General features: G+C 43.6%; 1 protein-coding gene across 1 annotated transcript in view; it reads left to right on the top strand.

Annotated features, from left to right (window-relative positions):
- Positions 1-21127, top strand: part of ACOXL (acyl-CoA oxidase like) — a 389909-nt gene that overhangs the window by 17148 nt on the left and 351634 nt on the right. Inside the window, 4 exon segments of the mRNA XM_078348358.1 lie at positions 14639-14725; positions 15063-15161; positions 19558-19672; positions 19951-20037. Of these exon segments, the coding sequence (XP_078204484.1) occupies positions 14639-14725; positions 15063-15161; positions 19558-19672; positions 19951-20037 (388 nt within the window).

Genomic DNA, 21127 nt, shown 5'->3' with positions numbered 1-21127 from the left:
GCGTCAATCAGTTATTTTCCTTTCTCTTAATTTTATAAAAACAGTATCCTAATCCTTCATCATTTTCTTTCTTCACTTGAATATTATGGCTAAGATTGATCCATATTGTTGTGTGTCCCTGCATTCACTAAATTTTAAAATAAAACACCTTTTTATTTTGAAATAATAAAGCTCACAGAAAGTTACAAAAATGGTACATCAGGTCACGAGAACCCTTTAGTCATGGTGACATCTTATATAGCAGTGATACGATGTGAAATCAGGAAACCAATATTAGTACAGCACTGTTAGACAAGACAGAGACGCTGTTCAGATTTCACTCGTTTTTACACGCACTCAATTTTGTGTGTGTGTGTGTGTGTGTGTGTGTATAGTTTTAAGCAGTTTGACCCCATATGTAGATTCATGTAACCACTACCACAATCAAGATATAGAACTGGAGGGGTGCAGTGGCTCACACTTGTAATCCCAGTACTTTGGGAGGCTGAAGCTGGCAGATCACCTGAGGTCAGGAGTTCGAGACTAGCCTGACCAACATGGTGAAACCTCGTCTCTACTAAAAATACAAAAATTAGCTGGGCGTGGTGGTACATGCCTGTAATCCCAACTACTCAGAAGGCTGGGGCAGGAGAATCATCTGAACCCAGGAGGCAGAGCTTGTAGTGAGCCCAGATCATGCCATTGCACTCCAACCTGGGGGACAAGAGTGAGACTTCATCTCAGAAAAAAAATTAAAAAGAAAAGAAAAAAGAAAAGAAAAGAAAAGAAAAGAAAAAAGATATAGAACTGTTCCATCATCAGAAAGAAACTTCCTGGTGCTACCCCTTTACAGTTTCATTTGGCTTCCACTCTACCCCTGTCTTTTGGCAACTGCTAATCTGTTCTCCATCTTTACAGTTTTGCCATTTGGGGAATGATATAGCAATGGAAGAATGTTTTGACCACTGTATAATATTCCTTTGTGTGAATATACCACAGCATTTGTTCATCCACTTTCTGATGTTGTTTCCAGGATTTTGCTAATGTGAAAACGGCTGCTGTGAATACTCTTTTCCATGTCTGTGTTGAATGTGGGTAAAATCTTTCCTTAGGTATTCAACTAGGAATGAAATTACTAGTTACAGGATGAATGAATGCTTAACTTTAAAGAGTAGTGTTAATCTATTCTCCAAAGTCAGTGCATCAATTAACATTCCTACTAACAGCATGTAATTGGATTCTGTAGATCCATATCCTCTCTCATACTTGGAATTCTTAGACTTCTCCATTTTTGACAAATTTTTATAAAATGGCATCTTATTGTCTTGAGGGAAGACAATTATCTTGCATGCTCCAGCTTACGAAGGATGGTGAACAAAATAGCTCAGGTGGGTGTGTCTCCTGTGGCCACTCATGCTGCCCAGGCCTTCGAGCAGAGAGTCATTCATGGGGGCCTCCTTTCCCTCCCTGGATACCACTGGGTCTCAAAATAATTTCTCATATCCAAACACCCAGTCCTGATGTCCCCAAAGAGGAAAAATTACAAGTAGAACATGAAGACAAAATGATCAGACAAGAAGCCAGGTCAACTGGCAGTGAGTCCAATATGGTGGTGATTTCAGTTTGGTGTAGACATTGTCTATGGGTAGGTAGGAATTAAAAACAAAGAAATCTGTGAGTGCCATCTTGTGGTGGGTGTGTTCACCATCAGGTTTTTCCAGGAAGACTAGGCTTTCTGTGGTTTCAGCCAGGCATGATCTCTTCCCTCTTGGATGGGTTGCCTGTGGCTTTCAGAGAGAGCAGTTAGCTGAGATGCAACAGGTAGATTCCCTCTCAGAAATACAGAGGATCCTGGTCCAGACTCCTATGATCCCAGTTTGTGCTTTTACCATACTGCACCCCCACCCCACCCTGCCACCTACCTTCTCTTTAGCAGGCCTCTGTGGATTGTGACCACAGAGATTGCTCCACGGATGGTAGCAGCTCTCTGGGTAGGTTACCATCTCCTCTGGTTTCCAGGGTCTTGCACTGAGCTTAGTCCATGGAGTTGCAAAGGGAATGTCGGAATGAATGAAGGAAGGGGCAGCCTGTGGCTTAAAGCAGACTTAAGAAGTATTTTAACCAATTGTAATGTGTGTATTATATTTACATCTTGGTTCAAGCAAACTATTCGTAAAAAAAAATGTGTGTCAGTTGGGGAAGTCTGAACATTGGACATTTGATGATATTAGAGAATGATTATTATATTTTTAGGTGGGATAATGGTTTTAGGGCTCTGTTTTAAAAAAGAATCTATATCTTTCACATATGTATTGGAAATATTCAGAGAAGGCCTATTTAATGGTGTCAGGGATAAACGTCAGGATAGCCTGGAGTGTAGGAAGGGAAAGTACATGGGGGTGGCTGGGGGGAGGGAGAAGAAGAAAAATGGGCCATGAGCTGGCCATCTTTGAGTTCATTATATGCTTCTATTTTGTTTTATTTTTTCCATAATACATTTTTTTTTGAAAACTTCTGAGTATTCTAGAAGGAAATTGGTATGGACTTAAAGAAAAAGGTGTTTGAAATACTTCTGTGGTCACTCCACTCTCCTGCTTAAAAACTTTTTTTTCCCATTATGCTTTAGAAACATCCTCTAATCCTTGATGTTGCCTATGGGTCCTAGCAAGTGTGGCCCTGGTCATTTCTGTTCCACTTTCCTCTTGTTCTGGTTTCTTTTACCCACCTTTGGACCACTTGCTACCAGCCCCAGCTTGGTCTTTCCCCTCCTTCACCTGGCTGACCCCTATTCATTCTTCATGTCCCAGCTAAAGTATCCTTCCCACAGGGATGCCCCTCTCAACCCTGCAATTGAGTCCCATCCACTCGCTGTCACCTGTCTTTGCTTTTTATAGTTTTCTGCCATAACCTGTACCCATCGTGAATCTATGTATTTATTCATGGAATTACTTTATTTCTCTTACTGCCACTAGAGGAAAAACTCCTTGAAAACTATAACCTTTACATTCTTGGTACTCATAATAAGCGTCAATACTTGAGTATTAAATATATACATAAAAACAAAACAATATGGTGGTTTTTCAAAAAGTAGGACATAAAAATTACTGTACAGCCCAGCATTCCACTAACTGGATACACACTCCAAAGAATTGAAAGTAGGGACTGAAATAAATACTTGTGTGCCAATGTTCATTGCAGCTTGATTCACAATAGCTAAAAGCTGGAAACAAATCACATTTCTGTCAACAGAGGAGTGGATAAACAAAATGTGGTATATATACACAATGGAATATTGTGTAGCCATAAAAAAGAATGAAGTTCAGACACATACCACAAAGTGGATGAACCTTGAAGCCGTTACATTAAATAAGCCAGACATAAAAGGACAAATATTATATGAGTCTGCTTATATAAAATATCTAGAATAGAAACATTCATAAAGACAGAAGGTAGATTAGAGATAACCAGAGGTGGGAGGGAGGGGAGAATGGGAGTTGTTGCTTAGTAGGTACAGAGTTTTTGTTTGCGACAATGAAAATGTTTTGGAAACATTTGTGATGGTTGTACAACATTGTGGCTGTACTTAATGCCACTGAATTGTACGCTTAAAAAGTGGCTAAAATGGCAAACTTTATACTATATATATTTTTCCACAAATAAAAATAACAATAAAAAATATTATTAACCCTGCTGCCCCACATATCAGTAATTGTAGGAGATTTTTTTCTTTTTTTTTCCTGGAGCTTGGAAACCCTAGACAATTAGAGGAAACTATAGATTGTGCAGCCCCCAGAAGGACTGTGGCTGTCTTTTCTACTGGTGATGGAGGAGATGCCAGGAGAACATGTGCTGTGCTGGAAACAGATCCTGTGAGCTCTGGGTCAGTCAGGGGTTCCCCAGATGCTGCTGCCAGCTCAAGAGCTACTGTCTTTCACAGGAGCTGGCTGTCAATCTGAGGAAGCGGTGTCAGCATCAATTTATCAAAATCAGCTATGCCCTGCATGTTCAAGCCCCTTTTCTGTCTCTCTCTCAGTCTGCTTATCCAGTGGCTTTGCATTTCCCTAAGTACTTTGGACAAACTCATTTGTACTCACATAGTCTAGTGCTGGCAGGACTGGGGGCTGGCTCCAAGAGTGGCTCACAGAGACAGGGGTGAGCACACTAGCAAGGTACCAGGGAAAAAGATTGTCTTTATTGGTGCTTTGAATCCCCATTCTAGCTTGTGTGCCAGCCCAGTTTCCTGCCAAAAACATGGATGCACCCTGGAAGGACTCTAACTAAGGCTGAAAGAAACCAGTCATGCCTCCTTTCCTGCTTCTCTATGGCTGTCTATTCCCTTATTTGAATCATCCTACTCTCTGTCTTAGCTGCTTGGACTGCCATAACAAAATACCATGGGCTGGATGGCTCAAACAGCAGAAATTTATTTTGCCACCTTTCCGGAGGCCGTAAAGTCTAAGATCGAGGTGCCAGCATGGTCAGGTTCTGGTAAGGGCTCTTTTCCTGGCTTGCAGACAGCCACCTTCTCATTGAGTCCTCACTGGTGGAGAGAGGTGCTGGTCTTTCTTCCTCTTCTTTAAGGACACTAATCCCATTATGGGAGTCCTACCCTCATGGGCTCATCTAAACTTAACCATTGCCCAAAGTTTCCATCTCCAAATACCATCACATTAGGGTTAGGTCCTCAACATATGAATTTTGTGGGGGAAAAAAATTCAGTCCATTTTCTGGGATCCCACTGTCTGAAAAAACACTTCCAGTTTTCTATTTGTGGAAATTTGCTCTTGGAATTAGAACCTGAATACACTTGAAGTCTCTAGCAGACCCTTGTTGGGCTGTTGTATAGGAATGGCCTGGCCTATTGCAGCCAGGAAGCCAGCTGGCTTCCTGCCCATGGGATAGACCTCACTGATCCATCATGGTAGGGGAACACTCTGTAAAGATGGCATTGCTAATGCCCATTCATAGGCTGTGTGTAGATTTAGGTCAGTAATGCCTACAAGGATCCCCATGCCAAGACTGGTTGGTAGCAGAGGCTTCATAAGTGGTGGGGACTGTAACCTCCTTGGACGTGGCTGGGGACCCAGCCCCACAGTCTTCCAGGTAGTAGCTCCGTTAGTGTGTTGAGGTACAACTAGCCTGCCTTCCCAGCTCTAATCCACCAGATTTCCCTTCCATTTCAGGACGTCTCCTTTTACTCTTTATTCAGAAGCTAAGAAGCCCTGCCATAGTTCCATCCTTTAGCCCCTGTGAGCTATCCTGGCTGCACCTCCCAGCCCTCAGCTAGCTTGCACTGCAGCCTCTGGAGGCTGCTGCCAGCCCTCAATGGGCATGTTGTGACCATTACAGCATATGCTTCATGTCATAGCTGTCCTTTTTCTTCCCTTGACAAGTGAGAAAGGAGAGAGGGGCTTTCTCAAACCCCCAAGAGGACACTTGTGACACTTTCATGTGATGGGTTGATGCCTACCTTGCATCAGCCTCAGTATTTCTGTTTTAAGGAGTCCATCCCCTCCTTCTTGCCCCTCCCAGCCCCTCCTCCAAGCAGTTCCACTGCAATCAATAGGTCCTCATCCTCCTGAAAACTCGGGTTACAGACCCAGGTGTCCTCCAGAGTCATCTCTTTCCTTCTCCCCCCAAATCCATTCCACCAGCTCTGCCTCCAGAATGTACCCCGAATCCCTCTACTTCCCCACTTCCCTGTCTGTCTCCTTTCTGGCCTGTGGGCTGGAGCTCGTGCTTCTCCCAGGAGGCACCTGCTGAAAGTGTGTCAGGCTAGGAAGCCCTCCACTTCCAATCCCCAGGATCTCCACCTGCATTTGGCTTGGCTTGGTTGCATTACCTGCCATTCAGAGGATATGGATTTTGTGGGAAACGAACCCCATACTTTACCTGACTGTGTGGATTGAGGTCATGCAGATGCTTCCTCTGTCAACTGCTGTAGTTTCCTGCAAGCTTACAGGTTCACTTCCACAGCCTAGTGTGCCAAGACACTTCATGCATAGGGCTTTCAAAATATGGATAAAACACTCTAGGTTTTTTTTTTCTTATCTTCCTTAAGAAGAGGAAAGGATTTAAAACCTAGAAAAGGCATATATTGTCGAGAATGTATTAGGCACCAGCCAAAGAGATTTAGAGGTAGAAAACCTAACTTGTTTTAGTTTCAGAAAAATAGCTTTTAAAATTTAACTCCCAAGGTAACAGTTTAGAGAAAAACACGTACCATTTGGGTCGCTTCCATTTCCCTGTTGGAATTAGTAATGCAATTTGCGGTGCCCACAATGATTCTGTAGAGAAGTGATCTGAGACATCAGGGTGTGAATCATCTTCCCAGGATAATTTATGATTCTCCAAATGAAAAGCACTTCACATATCAGATGTGACTAGTGAAATGCATCTGTCCTGATGCCAGAGCATGTTAGCTGGTCTGAGCTGCTAGAATTGATCAAGTACCATTCCACAAAGTTAATACCAGGTCATTCATACATGTGGGGCATGAACAGAGAGCTCATCTAGATGCAGTGGCCCCAGGACAAAAAAAAATCCACTCTAAACTTTTTTGCCTAAGCAAAAAAAGGCACTTATTGGCCACTGTAATTCAAGAGTTTAGGGTGTAGCAGGCTTCGGGTCTGGGTGTGCAGGACCTGGTCCCTCCCATCTCTACTCTGCCTCCTTCCCCCAACCGGGTCCTCAAACTTTGGCTTCATTCACCAGCTCATGGCTATATGGCTCCAGGCTTCCATCCTCCAGATTCCACAGCATCACAAAAGAGGCCTTTTCTTTCACAATAGCTCAGCCTTGTGTCTGGCTTGCACCCCGAATGGACCCACTCAGATCATGAATCCATCCTGAGAGCCATCGTTGGGCCAGTCCTGGGCTCCCAACTCATCCTAAAGCTGGGGGTGCTGTCACCATCACCCACAAACCACTTGGACAGACTGTAGGGAAGGAGGGCTCCCCAGGTGAAGATTAGGGTTGTATAGCTAGGACAGGAAAGAAACTCTGACCTGCAGACACAGCAAATGTCCCTACGTTCAAGTTCTTCTGTCTTTGCAGTCAGTCACCCTGCTCCTTCCAAATGGCCCTGCTCAAGCCACTCTGCCTCTTCCTATTTCTTCTCCTTCTCCTTCTCATTCTCGTCTTCTTTCTCTTCCTCCTCCTGTTTGTCAGGGACACTTTTCCAGGGTTCACAAAAGACCAGGCAGGCTGGGCATGGTGGCTCATGCCTGTAATCCCAGCCCTCAGGAGGCCGAGGTGGGAGGATTTTTTGAGCTCAGTAGTTTGAGACCAGACTGAGCAACATAGCAAGACTTCATCTCTACTAAAAATAGAAAAAAGATAACCAGGTGCGGTAGTGTGTGCCTGTAGTCCCTAGTCCCAGCTACTCAGGAGGCTGAGGGAGGAGGATCACTTGAGCCTGGGAGTTTAACAAAGCTATGTGGACTATGTTCATGCCACTGCCTTCCAGCCTGGGTGAAAAAGTGAGACCCTGTCTTTTAAAAAAGAAACAAACTAAAAATCCACAAAATACCAAGCAAAGGGCTTGGTGGTTGACTCACTGAATCCTCGTGGCCACTATAGGAAGCACTATTAGGCATTAGGCAGCTTGGGTTTCAGCCTCAGTCCTTCCCACTTTCTGAGGGTGTGGACTTGGGTAAGACACTTTCCCTCCATGAATCCCAGTTTCCAGAATTAAATTGTGATGATGATGATTTATCTCCAGGGTTGTTGTGAGAGTCAACAAGCTTGCATGTGTGTAGCTCAGTAAGCAAGTACTCTCACCATTTATCAGATGAGGAAGCCGAGGCTACTGTGTCTTTGTCCAAGATCCTCCAGTCAGTGGGTAGCTGACCTGGTATTAGAACCCAGGGCGCTCCTCCCAAGCTGCATGCCTGCTCGTTTTTCAGCATCACCTCTTCCATTCTGCCTTCCTGAAAGGAAACACTGTTTCTCATAGCAGGACTCACCTCTGCGGACGGGTCAGCGTCAAGGGTCATTGCACATGTACTTGTACATGTCTTCTCTCTCAGATTCCAAGCTAGGTCCTGAGCAGACAAAGCAGAATCATTCTGTGTTTCAGAGCATTCATTTGATGGGGGGATCTGGGAGGCTTGAGGATGGAGGGCTGACTTTCTGTGGATTTGGAAGGGCCTCTCCCGGAGAGTGACTCATGAGCCACATCTGCAGAGAGAAACTGGAACTCAGGCAGTGAAGAGGAAGGGCAAAGAAGCATGCCACTTGCAGGGCTTACGTAAAGCACAGGGAGTGAATAGCTGCTCCTGAGGAGTTTGGCCATGGATTTGATTTGATTTATTTATTTTTTTTAATTTTTTATTGGATTTTAGGTTTTGGGGTACATGAGCAGAGCATGCAAGACAGTTGCGTAGGTACACACATGACAGTGTGCTTTGCTTTTCTTCTCCCCTTCACCCACATTTGGCATTTCTCCCCAGACTATCCCTCCCCACCTCCCCCTCCCACTGGCCCTTCCCTTTTCCCCCCAATAGACCCCACTGTTTAGTACTCCCCTTTCTGTGTCCATGTGTTCTCATTTTTCATCACCCACCTATGAGTGAGAACATGCGGTGTTTCATTTTCTGTTCTTGTGTCAGTTTGCGAGGATGATGTTCTCCAGATTCATCCATGTCCCTACAAACGACACAAACTCATCATTTCTGATTGCTGCATAATATTCCATGGTGTATATGTGCCACATTTTTCCAATCCAGTCTATTATCAATGGGCATTTGGGCTGATTCCAGGTCTTTGCTATTGTAAACAGTGCTGCAATGAACATTCGTGTACATGTGTCCTTATAGTAGAACGATTTATAGTCTTTTGGATATATACCCAGTAATGGGATTGCTGGGTCAAATGGAATTTCAATTTCTAAGGCCTTGAGGGATCGCCACACTATCTTCCACAATGGTTGAACTAATTTACACTCCCACCAATAGTGTAGAAGTGTTCCTTTTTCTCCACATCCTCTCCAGCATCTGTTGTCTCCAGATTTTTTAATGATCGCCATTCTAACTGGCGTGAGATGGTATCTCAATGTGGTTTTGATTTGCATCTCTCTGATGACCAGTGACGATGAGCATTTTTTCATATGATTGTTGGCCTCATATATGTCTTCTTTCGTAAAGTGTCTGTTCATATCCTTTGCCCACTTTTGAATGGGCTTGTTTGTTTTTTTCCTGTAAATCTGTTTGAGTTCTTTGTAAATTCTGGATATCAGCCCTTTGTCAGATGGGTAGACTGCAAAAATTTTTTCCCATTCTGTTGGTTGCCGATCCACTCTAGTGACTGTTTCTTTTGCCGTGCAGAAGCTGTGGAGTTTGATTAGGTCACATTTGTCTATTTTGGCTTTTGTTGCCAATGCTTTTGGTGTTTTGTTCATGAAGTCCTTGCCTACTCCTATGTCCTGGATAGTTTTGCCTAGATTTCCTTCTAGGGTTTTTATGGTGCCAGGTCTTATGTTTAAGTCTTTAATCCATCTGGAGTTAATTTTAGTGTAAGGTGTCAGGAAGGGGTCCAGTTTCTGCTTTCTGCACATGGCTAGCCAGTTTTCCCAACACCATTTGTTAAACATGGAATCCTTGCCCCATTGCTTGTTTTTGTCAGGTTTATCAAAGATTGTATAGATGTATGTATGTTGTGTTGCCTCTGGTGCCTCTGTTTTGTTCCATTGGTCTATATCTCTGTTTTGGTACCAGTACCATGCTGTTTTGATTACTGTAGACTTGTAGTAAAATTTGAAATCCGGTAGTGTGATGCCCCCCGCTGTGTTCTTTTTGCTTAGAATTGACTTGGCTATGCGGGCTCTCTTTTGGTTCCATATGAAGTTCATGGTGGTTTTTTCCAGTTCTGTGAAGAAAGTCGATGGTAGCTTGATGGGGATAGCGTTGATTCTGTAAATTACTTTGGGCAGTATAGCCATTTTCATGATATTAATTCTTCCTAACCATGAACATGGAATGTTTCTCCATCTGTTTGTGTCCTCTCTGATTTCATTGAGCAGTGGTTTGTAGTTCTCCTTGAAGAGGTCTCTTACATTCCTTGTGAGTTGTATTCCAAGGTATTTTATTCTTTTTGTAGCAATTGTGAATGGCAGTTCGTTTTTGATTTGGCTTTCTTTAAGTCTGTTATTGGTGTAGACGAATGCTTGTGATTTTTGCACATTGATTTTATGAGACTTTGCTGAAGTTGCTTATCAGTTTCAGGAGTTTTTGGGCTGAGGCAATGGGGTCTTCTAGGTATACTATCATGTCGTCTGCAAATAGAGACAATTTGGCTTCCACCTTTCCTATTTGAATACCCTTTATTTCTTTTTCTTGCCTGATTGCTCTGGCTAGACCTTCCAGAACTATATTGAATAGGAGTGGTGAAAGAGGGCATCCTTGTCTAGTGCCAGATTTCAAAGGGAATGCTTCCAGTTTTGGCCCATTCAGTATGATATTGGCTGTTGGTTTGTCATAAATAGCTTTTATTACTTTGAGATACGTTCCATCGATACCGAGTTTATTGAGGGTTTTTAGCATAAAGGGCTGTTGAATTTTGTCAAATGCCTTCTCTGCGTCAATTGAGATAATCATGTGGTTTTTGTTTTTGGTTCTGTTTATGTGGTGAAATACGTTGATAGACTGGCGTATGTTGAACCAGCCTTGCATCCCTGGGATAAATCCTACTTGATCATGATGAATAAGTTTTTTGATTTGCTTTTGCAATCGGCTTGCCAATATTTTATTGAAGATTTTTGCATCTATGTTCATCATGGATATTGGCCTGAAGTTTTCTTTTCTCGTTGGGTCTCTACCGGGTTTTGGTATCAGAATGATGTTGGTCTCATAAAATGATTTGGGAAAAGATTCCCTCTTTTTGGATTGTTTGAAATAGTTTTAGAAGGAATGGTACCAGCTCCTCCTTGTGTGTCTGGTAGAATTCGGCTGTGAACCCGTCTGGACATGGGCTTTTTTTGTGTGGTAGGCTCTTAATTGCTGCCTCAACTTCAGACCTTGTTATTGGTCTATTCATAGTTTCAGCTTCCTCCTGGTTTAGGCTTGGGAGGACACAGGAGTCCAGGAATTTATCCACTTCTTCCAGGTTTGCTAGTTTATGCGCATAGAGTTGTTTGTAATATTCTCTGATGATGGTCTGAATTTCTGTGGAATCTGTGGTGATTTCCCCTTTATCATTTTTTATTGCATCTATTTGGTTGTTCTCTCTTTTCTTTTTAATCAATCTGGCTAGTGGTCTGTCTATTTTGTTGATCTTTTCAAAAAACCAGCTCTTGGATTTATTGATTTTTTGAAGGGTTTTTCGTGTCTCAATCTCCTTCAGCTCAGCTCTGATCTTAGTTATTTCTTGTCTTCTTCTGGGTTTTGAGTTTTTTTGATCTTGCTCCTCTAGCTCTTTCAATTTTGACGATAGGGTGTCAATTTTGGATCTCTCCATTCTCCTCATATGGGCACTTATTGCTATATACTTTCCTCTAGAGACTGCTTTAAATGTGTCCCAGAGGTTCTGGCATGTTGTGTCTTCGTTCTCATTGGTTTCGAAGAACTTCTTTATTTCTGCCTTCATTTCATTGTTTACCCAGTCAACATTCAAGAGCCAGTTGTTCAGTTTCCATGAAGCTGTGCGGTTCTGGGTTGGTTTCTGAATTCTGTGTTCTAACTTGATTGCACTATGGTCTGAGAGGCTGTTTGTTATGATTTCAGTTGTTTTGCATTTGTTGAGCAGTGCTTTACTTCCAATTATGTGGTCAATTTTCGAGTAGGTGTGATGTGGTGCTGAGAAGAATGTGTATTCTGTGGAATTGGGGTGGAGAGTTCTGTAAATGTCTATCAGGTTTGCTTGCTCCAGGTCTGAGTTCAAGCCCTGGATATCCTTGTTGATTTTCTGTCTGGTTGATCTGTCTAGTATTGACAGTGGAGTGTTAAAGTCTCCCACTATTATTGTGTGGGAGTCTAAGTCCTTTTGTAAGTCATTTAGAACTTGCCTTATGTATCTGGGTGCTCCTGCATTGGGTCCATATATGTTTAGGATCGTTAGCTCTTCTTGTTGTATCGATCCTTTTACCATTATGTAATGGCCTTCTTTGTCTCTTTTGATCTTTGTTGCTTTACAGTCTATTTTATCAGAGATGAGAATTGCAACTCCTGCTTTTTTTTGCTTTCCATTAGCTTGGTAAATCTTCCTCCATCCCTTTATTTTGAGCCTTTGTGTATCCTTGCATGTGAGATGGGTTTCCTGGATACAGCACACTGATGGGTTTTGGCTTTTTATCCAATTTGCCAGTCTGTGTCTTTTGATTGGTGCGTTTAGTCCATTTACATTTAGGGTTAATATTGTTATGTGTGAATTTGATACTGCCATTTTGATGCTAAGTGGCTGTTTTGCCTGTTAGTTGTTGTAGATTCTTCATTATGTTGAAGCTCTTTAGCATTCAGTGTGATTTTGGAATGGCTGCTACTAGTTGATCCTTTCTATGTGTAGTGCCTCTTTTAGGAGCTCTTGTAAAGCAGGCCTGGTGGTGACAAAATCTCTGAGTACTTGCTTGTTTGCAAAGGATTTTATTTTTCCTTCATTTCTGAAGCTCAGTTTGGGTGGATATGAAATTCTGGGTTGAAAGTTCTTTTCTTTAAGAATGTTGAATATTGGCCCCCACTCTCTTCTGGCTTGTAGTGTTTCTGCTGAGAGATCTGCTGTGAGTCTGATGGGCTTCCCTTTGTGGGTGACCCGACCTTTCTCTCTGGCTGCCCTTAGTATTCTCTCCTTTATTTCAACCCTGTTGAATCTGACGATTATGTGCCTTGGGGTTGCTCTTCTTGTGGAATATCTTTGTGGTGTTCTCTGTATTTCCTGCAATTGAGTGTTGGCCTGTCTTGCTAGGTGGGGGAAGTTTTCCTGGATGATGTCCTGAAGAGTATTTTCCAGCTGGGATTCATTCTCTTCGTCCCCTTCTGGTACACCTATCAAACGTAGGTTAGGTCTTTTCACATAGTCCCACATTTCTTGGAGACTTTGTTCATTCCTTTTTGCGCTTTTTTCTCTAATCTTGGTTTCTCGTTTTATTTCATTGAGTTGGTCTTCGACTTCAGATATTCTTTCTTCTGCTTGGTCGATTCGGCTATTGAAACTTGTGCATGCTTCGCGAAGTTCTCGTATTGTGTTTTCCAGCTCCTTTAATTCATTCATATTCCTCTCTAAGTTATCCATTCTTGTTATCATTTCCTCGAATCTTTTTTCAAATCTTTTTTCAAGGTTCTTAGTTTCTTTGCATTGATTTAATACATGATCTTTTAGCTCACAAAAGTTTCTCATTATTTATCTTCTGAAGTCTAATTCCATCATTTCGTCACAGTCATTCTCTGTCCAGCTTTGTTCCTTTGTTGGGGAGGAGTTTTGATTCTTTCTAGGAGGCGAGGTGTTCTGGTTTCGGGTGTTTTCCTCCTTTTTGCGCTGGTTTCTTCCCATATTTGTGGATTTGTCCGCTGGTCGTCTGCGTAGTTTCTGACTTTTCGATTGGGTCTCTGAGTGGACACCCAGAATGTTGATGATGAAGTATTTCTGTTGCTTGGTTTTCCTTCTACCAGTCTAGCCCCTTTGCTGTACGACTGCTGAGGTCCACTCCAGGCCCTGCTTGTCTGGGGTGCACCTCTAGCAGCTGTGGCACAGCGAGGGATGCTACCAGTTTCTTTTTCTGCTATCTTTGTCCCAGGATGATGCCTGCCTAATGTCAGTCTTTTGGATATAGAGGGGTCAGGGAGCTGCTTGAGGAGACAGTTTGTACTTTATAGGGGCTTAATTGCTGAGCTGTGAGCTCTGTTGTTCATTCAGGCCTGTTAGGCTGCTATGTTTGATTCTGCTGCAACAGAGCTCATTGAAAAAACCCTTTTTTTTCTCAAATGCTCTGTGTTGAGGGGTTTGGGCTTTATTTTTGGATGTCCGTTGAGGTCCTGCCCAGCTAGGATGCAGACGAGCCACTGTTTGCCTGCTGAGGCTCCGCCCTGCTGTCGTGAGGCTCGCCCTGGCTCCGCTGTTCTGCTGTGTTCTTTGCCACACCCTGCGGCGGAGTCTCTCTGTTGTAGCGGGTTGCCTCGGCAACGGCAGGCTGCGTCAGCAATGGACGTGTATCTCAGTTAGGGCGGGTTGCCTCGGTAATGGTGGACGCCCCTCCCCCACAGAGCATCTCGGGCCGTCTGTACGGGGCTTGTTTGAAATCACGGTTTTGTTCGTCCCACTAGGCCACCCCTAACGCTCTGTCCCTGCAATCCCCGGGCTGGCCTACTGTCCAAGTCTAGCTCAGTCTCAAGTCCAGCCCTCTCATGTCTCCAGTTGCCGGTTCAACAGGGCACCCGGACAAGCGCGCCCTGTGGGGAGCGCTAAGCAGGGCCGGCCGCCGCCACCCCGGCTGCCGGCTTCACCAGGCGGAGGTTCTGCCTGGCGTCCCGCGTCTCCTCTTCACTTGGGAATTTCCCCGTTCCATGGGCAACAAAGATCAGTCTGGAAATGCAGCTCAGACTCACCTCTCTGCAGACTCAACGCGAGCTCCAATCCTGGGTTGTTCTCACAGCGCCATCTTGAGTCCCCCCCCTTGATTTTCTTTAGATGGTTGACTGTTGCTAATGATGGTTTGCATTGTCCTTATTTCCAGTGTGGAATAATTTATTGGCTATTTCGTGGTGCTATCAGGAATCTCAGCAGCCCTGAACATGTTACTAAGTGGTTTCAGCCACTCCAGGTATGATGTTTTCCTCAATATTGGTCTTCTATGGAAAGCCTTAAAAATATGTAGTAGATAGATATGCATATGTATGCATTCGAAGAAAAACAAAATAAAACAGAATTTGTGTCATCGAAAATCTTGTTAAGAATAAAAATTCCGAGACTGTCTTTTTTATATTGCATTGAGCTTGTCATGTTGTTAAACTCACATTCGCTATCATCAGACTGTGTTTTAATAATTTTCTCCAACCCACCTCTCTCTCTCTCACCATCTTACTTAATGATCTGGGAGGTCTGCATTTGGAGCAACTGTCAGACCAGCTAATTCCCTTCTAACATCTGGTAAACTACAGGAGCAGAAATACACTGGAATGTTTGCAATGACCGAGAGGGGCCATGGGAGCAACGTGAGAGGGATCCAGACCGAAGCTACCTTTGACCTCTCTGCCCAGGTGAGGAATCTGTCCTTCTCCTGCCGTCCAGGGCAGCAGAAAACCTGAACAGAACCAGATCTGCTTCTTTCTGTGTCTAGCTTCACACTCTCTGTGTGTGCTTTCTGGCCAAGGGAGCTGAGATTCAGAGTAAATGTCTATGTGTTTTAATAGAGGTGATATGTGCTCAGCCATCATGAACCCAACACCAGCCAACATTTATATGGTATGTTTGAGGCACTGGGCACTGCTCTGACACTTTATGTTCACTTGTGAATGTAATCCCCTGTCATAACTCTGAGAGAACACTAAAGCCATTTGGTCAGCCTTTCCTAACAGTAGCAGGAAAGGACTGGAGGAGAAGCCTTTGTTAGTTCTCTCCACTGTGCCATGTGTCAGGAGGGCACTGACTGTGCTGGGGCTGCCTTAGCAGGAGCTGAGTCGTCTGTACTGGGATTATGTGCTGTTTCTTACCTTTACCTGCACTGACATTTTGCATGGCAACAGAAACAAGAGTGGCACCAAAGAATCTGACTGTTCTAACTTTACTATGTGTGGTCAGTGCTAAGGTTTTTCCTTTTCATTCTTTTCTTTCTCTTCCTTTCCCTTTCTTTTTCTTTTCTTTGTTTTTCTTCCTTTCCCTTCCCTTCTTGATAATTAAAAAGATGTTACCTAAGTCTCTCTACGTTGCAATCTCTGTCCATAGTGGATCACAACGTACCGTGGGGACGCTGCTCTGTAACCCTCATGCCCATCTCTTTAACTCCTACAGCCACCTCCCGCCCTACCACCAACCACAGAAAAAGAAAGCACCTGTGTACTTATCTTACTCTTCTTTATAGTTTCTTGCTTAATATTGGGTGTTCCTAAGAATTGCAAAGGGATAAATACATGTTGAGTTTCTTTCTAGAAATGAGGCTGTGTCAGTCTGTGTGTGCAAGCACGTGCCTGAGCATGGCTGCAGGTGCTGCCTGGCTATGCAGCTGCTCTGCTCCATCTATTCTTTGTTTTTGCAGTTTGTCCTGGAGTGTGTGGATTTTTGTTAGCAGAGTTTCCTGACCCACGAATGCTGGTTGGAGGTGGCCAGTGTCTGGAATGACAGATTCAGGGGCAGGGTATACTGGAGGATGCCGTTCTTTTCCTCCTGCTCTGATGTTAGTTCTCTCCAAAAGCTGTGATGTCCAAGATCATAGTAAGAACAAGAATAAGCACTGCCCTACACTGACCACTCACGAAGCACCATGCTGTGTATGAAACTCCCTCTGTGTAGTATTCTGTTTTCTTGCAGCAGCAGTCCCAGAAACGCAACATTAAACTGATCCTATTAACTGAGCATGGATATGCCAGGCACCAGGCTAAGCAGTCCATTTGTAACATCATTTCCAATGTTCTGTAATCTTATAAAAAGGTATTATTGTACCTGCTTTACAGATGGGGAAACGGAGGCTCACAGAGGTTAGGCAGCCGACTCTGGCTATGCAGTTAATGAGTAAGTTAGGTTCGGGTGGGACTGCCCTCAGCAGCCTGGCTTTTCTGCCAGTGGTGGCATGCTGACCTAACATCCTTTGGCTTTTGGCTGACCAATTTTTTTCCCTCTCCGTAAGCCATGGTATTGAGGTCACCTTGCTGTCATTGATGGGGGAAAACACCCACTGCTCTTATTTATTTGTTTCTTTTTACAATTATTCCTTTTTCACAAAAATAATTCCTGTGTTGGTCCCATTTTCCCCAAACAGCATAAATGACTTAGCTACCTGGTTTGCCTCAGCAGCTGCCACTGTCTGACAGGGGACCTGTAAAGTCACGATCATAATGATGAGGGGCCTCTGGTGAACACTGTCTCCCGTGGGGAGAACAATCCCATCATAAACTCATGCCACCGAGAACTGACGTAGCAGGGAATGGATTTCTCCCTTCATTGGGTTCTGTGTTTCCCCTTCATTTCCCTTTCAAAATGCTGGAGTGTATTAAATAAGTGTTCTCTCCCCCAAGGATCATTTAAACCTCTTACACATTTTGGTTTTTCATTCCTGTGGGTTGGTTGTTTTACATTTATTTTTGGGAGGTAGATTGGGAGTAATATGGACATAAGAGACAGTTTTATTTTTATGCTTTATTCTAATAGCCTAAGTAAATGAGGTTATGAACTCTCTGGCCAAAGGCATCATTTTCAGTGCCTACAACACTGACCATTTTGCTGGGCTTCAACAAATAATTACTACAGAAACTGACACACATGGTGTGCATTGTTTAGATGCAGCTTTAACACCAGGGTTTTGGCTGATGCAAACTTTCCAAAGCAAGCTTTGCCAGAAATGACAAATCTCCTTTCCCAGGGTGTAGCAGTTGTTTATAGGCATGAGTGGCCTCTTGCTCCCTTCCCCATCCCACCACATCTTTTCTGCCAGGCCAGTGTTTCCTCTGCCACTTTCCTTTCTTACCCTGGGTGTAAGCATGCCCCCACCCACATGGGTTGTATTTTTGTTACTGTTAATTTTCACTGCACTCAGCCTCAAGTAATGCCTCTCCTTGAGAAGCCCTGGCTGCCCTGATAAGACAAGGATGGACTCCAGAAACTTCTCTTAAAAAGATTCAGCATGTCCATTTATGTTTCTGAAAGGCCCTTGCACTGTTAAAAGTTTCCCTGTGCAAACATATTTCAGAGAATGTTTTCTTAGGCTTCAAGACTGTATTTCTTGGCCAGCAGGAAAGTGTTGTCTATATGCTTTATAGTCTGAAATCTGAGATAATCTTTGCATGATCAATAACTTGTTGATTTAGTTCAGTCACATCTTCAATATTGTCAACTCCAATTAAATGTGCAGTTCCACTCTCTACCATTTCCTCTGGGCTCCCAAATTGCCCCAGGTGCCCTGTATTCAGAGCTGGCAGCAGGGCCAGTTCCTTTTTGGCAAGAGGCTTAAAGGTAACCCAGGTGGCAAGGGAGATTGGGAAGAGCCAAGAAGTGAGGGGGAACATTTCCACTGTGACCTTTGTTTTGGCTTCCAGAGCATAGCAAAGAGAAGACAGAGTTTTGAGCCGAGCCTGAAAACAAAACCCTTGCATTTTCTTCCTGCATTTTTTTTTTTTTGAGATGGAATTTCACTCTTGTTACCCAGGCTGGAGTGCAATGGTGTGATCTCTGCAACCTCCGCCTCCTGGGTTCAGGCAATTCTCCTGCCTCAGCCTCCTGAGTAGCTGGGATTACAGGCATGTACCACCATGCCCAGCTAATTTTTGTATTTTTAGTAGAGACGAGGTTTCACCATGTTGATCAGGATGGTCTCAATCTCTTGACCTCATGATCCACCCACCTCGGCCTCCCAAAGTGCTAGTCTTCCTGCTTCTTTATGACCAGTGTTAGTTTCAGACTGTTTTGAGCTGGAATTCTTGGACATATTCAGAGACAAACTGCATGGTACATTCTAAAATTTTTCCCTCCTAAGAAAGAGATTCATTTACAAGTTCTTCTGTTTTAGGAGGTTGAACATGTGAACCTCTTTTGGGAAACTTTAATTATGATATACTTTGTCAGGAAAATAGAGAGGCATTTTCAAAGGAGTAAATGAGGGATTTCTTATTATAAAAATAAAAATTGTTTGGGCAGATACTCTAAGCAGTGGTGGGACTAAGTCATGGCTGTCTATCAATCTTGCTGTATCCAACCATACGGTTTTGGCCTTTGATTACTTGGTTTTCATTTGAACAAAGACCCGTGTCATGGAGGCAGGAAGGTTCAGAGCCTGGGAAAGAGTGAGGAGCCAAGTGATTTGCCCAGAAGAAGTGAACACCAGCAGACAAAATGCAACTCACAGATGTGGACCCTGGGACAAGCCATCTAAGGGCCCAGATCATTGGATGTTCCATCCTTTCTCAGAAATCTTGCAGGTCGGGTGAGGGGTGTGGAGAGCTGAGCCTAGACCACCAGGGCTTTCTGAGGTTTTGGTGTTAGATGATTTAAAGGTCAAAACTTTGCTATGAAGAAGTCTAGAGAGATAATTGAAGGAAGACTTTGTACATTAAAGCCAGGCAGGCTCAGCCAAATAGCACACATGTCAGCCCGGTATTATAAAGAAGAGAGACTGGGAGGGAGAGAACAAACACCTTTTAAAGATTGAAAATTGGCAACTTATTTTCTGGTTGGATTGTTCCTTGAAAAATCACTTTAATCTCCAGCCATTTCCAAAGTTGTGGTGGAGGTGAAATAAGTGAATTGAGGTGATAGCACAGTCGGCTGCATTGGTTTCAAGACCTGGAGCCAGGTGACCTTCCCGTCGTCTTCTCTTTTACTGTGAAACTCCCTGAAAATGGCACCCTGGATGGTGTGGGTCTGTTTTCATGGTATTCATTGCCTTGAGCCAGCAGTTGAAATGATCCAAGGGAAAGGAAACATTGTTGCACTGCTGTTTCTGTGAAGGAATTTGTAATTGAGGTGCAGTGTGAAGATGCCAAGAAAATGTATATTGGAAAAGCCATGTATGGAAATTATGCAGCTGTCTTTGCCCAGCTCATCATAGATGGAAGATTTCAAGGTTTGTCACTAACATAGACAACTAGAATAATTATCTTCACTAGTACTATTACCAGTGAAAACCCATTTCACAAAGTTGCTTTTATCTTGTAAATAATTCAGTACTAACATTATCTCCTAAATATGCATGAAGAAATTTATCTGACATTATATGCTCTTGTGTGGTGCACAGTTGTAGAACCCAGTGAGTCTGAGGATCACAGAAATTTTATACCATTCCAGGAAATGAGTAAAGCTATAGGAAGGAGAGCTTAATAATGATCTCTATGTCTTCCTTAGGGCCCCACTGTTTCATCATTCCTGTCCGGGATGAAAATGGAAGCTTGTACCCAGGAGTGACAGCTACTGATATGACATATAAGGAGGGTGAGTTCCCAGGTGACCCCTCTCCTGTGCTTACTCTTCCTACCTGCTTCCCACCCTACTCAAGGGGACTCTGACCTACCTTACATCACTGAAATAGTGGGCGTGGAGAAAACTTCCCCAGGGAAGATGTCTGGATTTTGAAGCCTCATGAAGTCTTTTATATAGAACTGTTCAGGAATGTTGCAGATTGCCTTTTATGAATGTGCATTGGTCTAATTTTCCCCACAGCTTCTCAAATTTCCCAGTAATGAGGCAGTTTTGCCCACAACGCTGTTCAATCTTCTCTTTCCTTAGACTTGGGGGCTCTCAGATGGGTGGCTGCAGCTCTCTTCTTTGCACCCCTGGCCACCTGTTTTAGGAGCTTGAACATATGTGCTTATGAGGCCCTTGATGAGTCCTGAGACTAATTCAGTGCCTTAGTTTGCTAGGGCTGCCGTACCATTAACTCAGGGGCTTAAACAATAGAAGTGTATTGTCTCACAGTTCCGGAGGCTGGAAGCCCTAGATGAAGGTATCAGCAGGGCTGGTTCTTTCTAAGAGTGGTGAGGGAAGGATTTGTTCCAGGACTCTCTCTTCGGCTTGTAAATGTTTGTCTTCATGTTAACCTGGTGTTCTCCCTCTGTGCATTTCTGTCTCCAAATTGGCCCATCTTACAAAAGACAGAAGTCATTTAGATTAGAGCCCACCTCAATGACCTCATTTTAATTTGACCACATCTGTAAAGACTCTATCTTTAAATAAGGTCACATACACAGGTATAAGGGTTAGGTTTTCAACACATGCATTTTGTGGGGACACAATCTTACCCATAGTGCTTGATGAGATCAGGACGTGCCTGTATGCTCCGATGACTACTGATAGCCAGGGTCAAGCCAAGCCAAGGAAGGGAGTCTGAGAGAGAAGAAAAAAAAAAAAAGAAAAGGAAGAACAGGAAGAGAAGAGGGAAGAAGTGGCCCATTCTTTGGTGGAAGGGACAGTCCCATCCTGGCCCTTAGTGTTTACTGCTCACTGCCACAGCTGCAGGCATGCCTTCAGGTGGGTTTGTGAGGGTTTTAGATGTATCTTTCAGGGGAGACCAAGGCCCTGGCTG

This window comes from Callithrix jacchus, chromosome 14 (genome assembly GCF_049354715.1).
Source record: "Callithrix jacchus isolate 240 chromosome 14, calJac240_pri, whole genome shotgun sequence".
Lineage (NCBI taxonomy): Eukaryota > Metazoa > Chordata > Mammalia > Primates > Cebidae > Callithrix > Callithrix jacchus.
This window is presented reverse-complemented; position numbering and strand designations above follow the sequence as displayed.